The 6,966-nt window shown below is 36.6% G+C and overlaps 1 protein-coding gene across 1 annotated transcript; it reads left to right on the forward strand.

The window, feature by feature from the left end:
• Positions 1 to 1,792: 1,792 nt before the first annotated feature.
• Positions 1,793 to 6,392, forward strand: LOC146164580 (uncharacterized). Its single transcript, XM_083380761.1, has 3 exons — positions 1,793 to 2,135; positions 4,394 to 4,539; positions 5,377 to 6,392. Exons 1-3 carry the CDS (start codon positions 1,793 to 1,795, stop codon positions 5,569 to 5,571), a joined length of 684 nt encoding a protein of 227 aa, XP_083236887.1. The 3' UTR covers positions 5,572 to 6,392.
• The last annotated feature ends 574 nt before the right edge of the window (positions 6,393 to 6,966 follow it).

Below are 6,966 nucleotides of genomic sequence, written 5' to 3' on the forward strand. Positions count from 1 at the left end.
CATAAGAATTAACAAATCATCATTTTGATGAAGCCACTTATAAATAAACTCTTCAGGATTTTGACATTTTTTTCAAATTTTTGGTTACCTTTAGGCGAAAATCAGGACTTTACAATCCATAACGCATTTGCTTTTCATGCAACGCATATTGTATTTCGAATTTCACTGCGAACCACACAACGATTTGCACGCCTTACTGGCTAGACGTGTTTTTACCGCGCTGTAAGCTATTTTATTGAAAGCGAGCTATGCTGCATTCTTTGAACGTACAATAAATTTCTAAGCGACCTGACAGTATGCCCTTTGTAATGCAATGACAGTTTGTTTTAGTTTCGATTTACTGGAGTTCAGATAGCACGGTGGTCATGCCCCCCCCCCTGTTAAAATTTACAGGGGATCCGCCCCTGATAACAAGCTATATGGTTGCCACTTTAACATTTTTTTACCGTTACATGAAATGTTTTAAATCATTACTCACTAAATTGAACGCATTTTCTGTTTGGAAGCCACTTCCGCGGGCAAAAGAAGATGATTCCGCGGGCCACATTTCAGCCTGAGTTTAAACTTCGGACCACCCTAAACTAGGTTAAAGTTCTAATATCACAGTTTTAAGTATTTTGTTGATGAATCCTCCCTTTGGAAAGAGTCCAGGGAGAACCCTGGTAACAAATTAAGGATTAAAAACTCATAAATAACAAAAGTTTTCCAACACGTAGTCGTACAGTTAGCTCGGTTTCATTGTACCCTATAAACTGCACTTTTTTAATTGAAACCATAACAAATAATAAGATTTATATTGAAAAAAAATTCAAGCCTTATAGGTAAACCGACACCGCCACTTCAGCGTTGTGCACACTGCACGATTTTCACCAGAACATACGTCAAGAGCTATTTATAACCCGCACACAGGCATACACACATCCAGGAATAAATACAATTAAAACTCAGCCACGTTTGTTTTGTTCAAAATAAAAATGACGCCTTCCAGAAATTAGGCTACATCACAGAAAATGTTTTATTCAATAAATAACCTGGACTATTGGTTAACGATTTAATGGTTGTTGAAAGGCGTGCAACGAAACTTCGATATATAATACAAGCTTAGATGGATATTGCTTGACTTCTGAGAATACTTTCGTTCTATTTTTTACATTAGATTTTTTAGCAAGTTGAAATCATAAGAAATAATTATTGAAACGTTAAAATGCGTGGAGAGTGACTATGCCAGTTTAGCGACTAATTTTTTCCCTCACTTGTCAATATACTTGGCCTAGTTTGATAGGCGTTTCCTCCATCGTAATAACCTTAAATTTTCTAAGACGTTATAGTTTCGATCGCCTAGTTAGTCGCTGTAGGCTACATATTCATATATCGTGCAATGGATACTTAATAAGTACGCGGAAAGAAAACAACCTTATATAAAGATCTACTTGGCCAAAGTTTTGCCCCAGTTCGGGAGACGCCTTGTCTCGCATGTGTAATTTGCCGGAAACTATCTGAATTAAATCAAACTAGCTTAATTGCGAACGCGTCAACAGCGGTTGTCTGATCGAACTGGCGCTCAAGGTAGAAATGGAGGGGTTTCAGAATGTGTAACTTGAGGTCGGAATTAAAGGACAACGAAGAACAATCGAACATTTTGCGTGGACATTTGTCGTTGCGAAATAGCGCAGCCGCGAGATTTACGGATAGTGCTAGATCCAGCAGGTACTATTGTGTATGGTGTATTGTTGTTATTCCAGCAGCCCTCACAGTTGTTTTGGTGGCCCTTTTAATGCTATACTGCTTCATGATGCAGAAGACTTGGTACTTAGCCGTGGCCACAGACATTATTAAAAACAACGCACCAAAACAACAGCAAGCCAAGCAAGAATATGCCAAAAATTCACAGACAGTAAAGTGTGTCATCCGTTCCAACCCGAGACATTCTTCAGAGCTGTACGAACGTTTAATGGGGAAAAGGAAGACTTTGTTGAAAAGAAGCGTTGAAAATTTAACTGCCCTTTCCCAAGTAAGAGTTCAACTTATTAGCGTTCCAGTGAAGTCAAGATTCTCCCGAGCGATTACAATCAATCAAAAAGGAATCGTCACTGCCAGAATTTATCGCGGAAAATCCAGATTTAATCATTTTACAAGTAAGTAAAACGCTCAATCTTTTGACTTGAAAGTGCAAACTTTTAGTATTAAACTAAGAAAATTTATGCCTAGTCCGGCGATTCAAATATTGCTGGTAACATCAGACTCAGAAAATATTCGTTAAAATCGCTTCCACTTATAGGTTAATTCAAAATTAACATTCTAAATTTTGGCGATTGCCGCGATTGGGTAGAAATATTTGCTTAGAAACAGAATAAATTGACCGTTAGCGAGACACGTGACGGAAAAAAATAGGTCAGTGGTTCTCAACCGGGGTGCGCGGCGCCCTGATGTACCATTTATTATGCTTAAGGGTGCCGTTAGGTATTTGAGAATTATTTTAAATCTAGTTTTTGCTCAATTGGTAAGCTTCTTGATATAAATATTTGTGTACGATTAGCCATTATATTAAATGTATTTTTTGCTAAACTTGTTTTTTTTTCTAGTTTTAAGTTAATTGTGTTGTCTCAGTTCAATTTATAGTGACCTTTCAGTAAAATACTCAACTAAAATTCCAGTCGGGGTGCCGAAAATCTATTTATTATTTTTAAGGAGTGCCGTAAGCCATACAAGGTTGAGAACCACTGATATAGGTAATTAAACACGTCAATATGCACCATTTTAAGTACAACTTTTTTCACTAAACTGGATTGCTGGATTGGTCAAGGTAAAAATAATTTCACGGAGGCAAACGTTAAATATCCTGACTTGTTTAGAAAATCCGGAAGTATGGCAACCTTACTTTTTACCTTGACAAACTAAGTTTAGTGGAACGAATTGTTAGTTTAGTTTAAATATCCTGAAAAGATAGTTTACTTTAATATTTTGAAGCAAGTTATACTTCCATATAGCACATTTTAGGTGCCGCCACATGTCCTCAATTTTGCCTGTTCAAAAATGGCAACCCTATACTGTATATAAGGTATTCGACTGTATCGATAAGTTTGCTTCACCCATATGATAAATAATTGATTTACCGCAAACGCATTTCAATTTCCAACGACCTTGTGTAACGCGTCACACTTCTGTCAACTTGCGTAGCCTACCATATTGAGTATGTCTGGTATACGATCGAGACGCAGTAGCTGCTTTTCAAGGAAAATATTTGCCAGAGTTGTTTTATTGAAAACGACATTATAACGGGGCTAAATTTTATTTATTCTGATTTCGCTTTGAATAAAAAAATGTTTCGTCATCAGCCATATAGAAATATTTTCATCTTATCAGGGCGCATTTCGGTAAAACATTTCTATACGTAAACAATTCTTTTAGATTTATAAAATAAAATACATCGTTTAGTTTTAATATGTTCTTTCTTATTTAAAAAATGTTTATGTAACGTTTCGGGTAGATGTTTTAGCAGATAGTTTTTGGAAATGAATGGCAAAACGGCAGACTTCGTGGTAAAAAGTCTGTTTTGAATTACCACACCTTAAAAAAGTTAGAATTTACATATGTTTTCTCAAAGTATTGTATTTATAGGTCACAACCTGCATCTATCACTGAATTTTTTTGGCTTACTATACAAAAGGCATGACACTACAAAAAAGCAACGTAAAGTCACTGAAAAAGTGGCTTAGTTTAAGCGCCAACAAGAATTTTGTTCGTCATAGGCTAAAGTGTGTTGCATGTGATCCTTAGACACTCTAGTCTAGCGGACCTGTCAAAAAGTATACAATATGAAAAAGTAAACTTTGGGCTGCATCACACCCTCTTTTTTCGGCATGGTCTTGCCTTAAAGGTCTTTACTTATTTCGATGTTAGAGCATCAGAGCACTCTCGTTATATTATATCCCCCATATCTACTAACGCAGCGCTGAGCAAACGTTTCAGCTAACGAGCCGCATGTTAAAAATAGCAGTTTATACAGGGTGGATTAACGTGTGGTGGTGAATTTTTGTGCGACCACTCCATAGTACGCGGAAGTAGGATGGTACTATGGAGTGACAACTCACAACACAGAAATATGGTCACAAATGATGAGTAATATAAAGTTTAACACACGGTGCTCTTCGAAATCATTCTAACAGCCAAGCATTGTTCTGGCTTAGTTGTTTGAAGCAGTCATACCAAACTGTTACATCACAGCCAGGTTAATACGGGGCAATAAAAAACAACACTTTTTTAAATGTATCACCTCCTTATAAGTTTGGATAAAATCTTGAATTAGATTAGTCACTGTAGCATACCGAAGAGCCGCAGTTTGTCCACCCTGGTACTACGAATAGTCATCAATGTTGCTTGCAACTGCTTTCAGGTTTCGAATTAATTCGCTGGCGAAACGGAAAATATTCACTGCGATCGCGGGATGCCCAAGGAGGCCGAATACAGTTTCTTTCAGGTCGACTCCATCAAGGAAGAGCTGGCGGATGCCGACAGGAGCAACCCAAAAATTGCTTAAAGGTTTGATCACACCCAGAGGCGTAGCCAGGGTGTTTTGCGCCCGGGGGCAAACTATAAAATTGGCGCCCCTTCTCCATGTTTAATCACATTTTCTATTACATTAACAAAATATACCTCACTTTATACGGAAAAACAATTCAAATTTAATAGATTATTGCATTTAAAGAAGAAGCAGACTTATTTTGGCTTTTGAAAGCCTCATTTTGGCGCCCGGGGACATATGTACCCCACCGCCCTCCCCTAGCTACGCCTCTGATCACACCAATCATTTGATTTGCAAATTGCAATATTAGTCGCAAATTACATTCAGTAGAAGTAACATGCTTTTTGTCCTTAATTGCTTCTTGAACGCGTGGGGTCGCTATTTATATGCTTTGTTATATTACTTCGAATATAATACGATAACAAATTAAACGCAATTTTACAACATCAATATTGTCATAGGCGTATTTAACTAACTTTAATAATTTTTGTCGTCAAAGATTTAATTGGTTAATAAATTCTTGAATCGGTCAAAAATCCCAACAAATTGAATTGCTCTTTGTTAAAATTCTTAATAACATTCAGGAGTTATCAAAAAGATAATTAGAATCCAATCACCAAATAATGTTCAGAAAAAAACATCATAAAAGTTTTCGTTTCTTGTAATGTTTTTGACCGAATCAACAATGAAACACTAGGTGTTGCTGAATTACACTTACAGGATCGTTATTATAATACGAAAATGTTAGTTTTCCATTTTAAACGTAGTAAACGAATAAAATAAAATTTGATTTTAAGTTGATAATGGTAAAAAAGTTCAGCATAAATAACCATCCGAATCTTTCACAATTTTAGAGCGCAGCCCATCGTCTGCAATCACAGCGATTGGTGTCAACTCCGTTTTTCAACATAATTCCAGAAGCATCCAACAAACTTTTTTCGATCGAATTTGTTTTGGACGGCGTCAACAGGTTTCTGCATGTCAGAGAGCACTCAGGGGAAGTCCAATTAAGGAAAAGATCCAAAAGAACGAAATTTCGGTTTGCCTGAAAGTGCCAAGCTTTGCAGCCCGAGAATGAAAAACTTCCTTTTTGACACCGCGAAACTTTGCTGCATTCAAACTGGGAAAACCCTTAGTTTCGCTTCCCTTGTCGAAAACATATCGCCGAAGGCCAAGGGAACACGCGATATTTGGAGAAAGCCAAAACCCTTTTTTCGAAGTGTCTCGAATCCTTCGGAAAATAAAAGCAACGTTTATCACTGTGAACTAAAACAAACTCTGCGCCATTAGCGCCTTAGTTGTGTTTATCATTTAACGCACCAACGATTAACCAAAATGTTTGATTTACGTTAACGAAGCTTTTTGTTTTTAAAAGCAGTCACCTTTTTTACGTCGAAGACGCGTTAACAGAGAAAACGAATACTCGACTTTGAAAGATATCTCAAGCCTTCATGGAATGACGATATTCCGATCCTTGCACTAAAATATTTGATAAGGTGTTTATAAATTATCGTAAAACCACGTAAAAATATAAGTGACTATAAAGCCTTAATAAAGCTACACTAACGTTCCATGCATTGCTATAAATGATATAAAATAATAATAACTATTCCTAAAACCTTTAAAATTTCTTACATCAACAGTTGCTTCTGTCATTTGTTTGTAAGGTTTCTATTATTGGTTGGGAATTTCATTTGGTCGCCTCGTATTCAGTTGTTTTTAACTATATTTATGACCACGGGAAAGCGGTTATCTTACTTGACTGATAGTCTATTTTTACTGTTGTGTAACATGGGTATAAAATGCCTGAACTACAAAGAACCGTCACTGATTGCATGTGGTAGGTCTACTGTATCACGTTGTTCTTAAATTTAAAATCCCCCTGGTAATATTGTTTCATATTTATTAAATTAGTTTTTGCTTTTACCACAGATAGGCTCGGGTCCACTCAACTGTCCTTCCCATACCTCTCTGTGTCTCTTCGCCTGCTAAATCAGACAATATGTAGAATGCCTGTTCAGCAACAAACAAGCTAACCTATAGGGCTATATTTTATTTTTTTAAATGTTATATAAGAACTCGGTGGAATCGTTCTCACGTACATCTACATCAAAATCGGTACATATAATTTGTATTATTGTGTGTTTATGTGATGATTTCGCAAACTGCCTGCAAATATAACTCACACAAGACACAAGAAAGCCGTGATCCGTCAACGAAGTTTTTAAGAAGTTATCACTAATTTGTATATTCATATTTTTAACGATATATCGCTGGTGGCTCTGTTATGCTACATGTCATTTGAAGCGGTACGTCTGACAACAAGAACGAAAGAAGCTGTTGTTTTAATATCGATCGCAGAAACGTACGTGTCAGGAGAATAACACATCTGAATAATTGCCAATTGCATTGGGGGCATAACGTTTGACATAAAAAAAACGCTA

Source organism: Ascidiella aspersa, chromosome 2 (assembly GCF_963924565.1).
Source record: "Ascidiella aspersa chromosome 2, kaAscAspe10.2, whole genome shotgun sequence".
Taxonomy (NCBI): Eukaryota; Metazoa; Chordata; class Ascidiacea; order Phlebobranchia; family Ascidiidae; genus Ascidiella; species Ascidiella aspersa.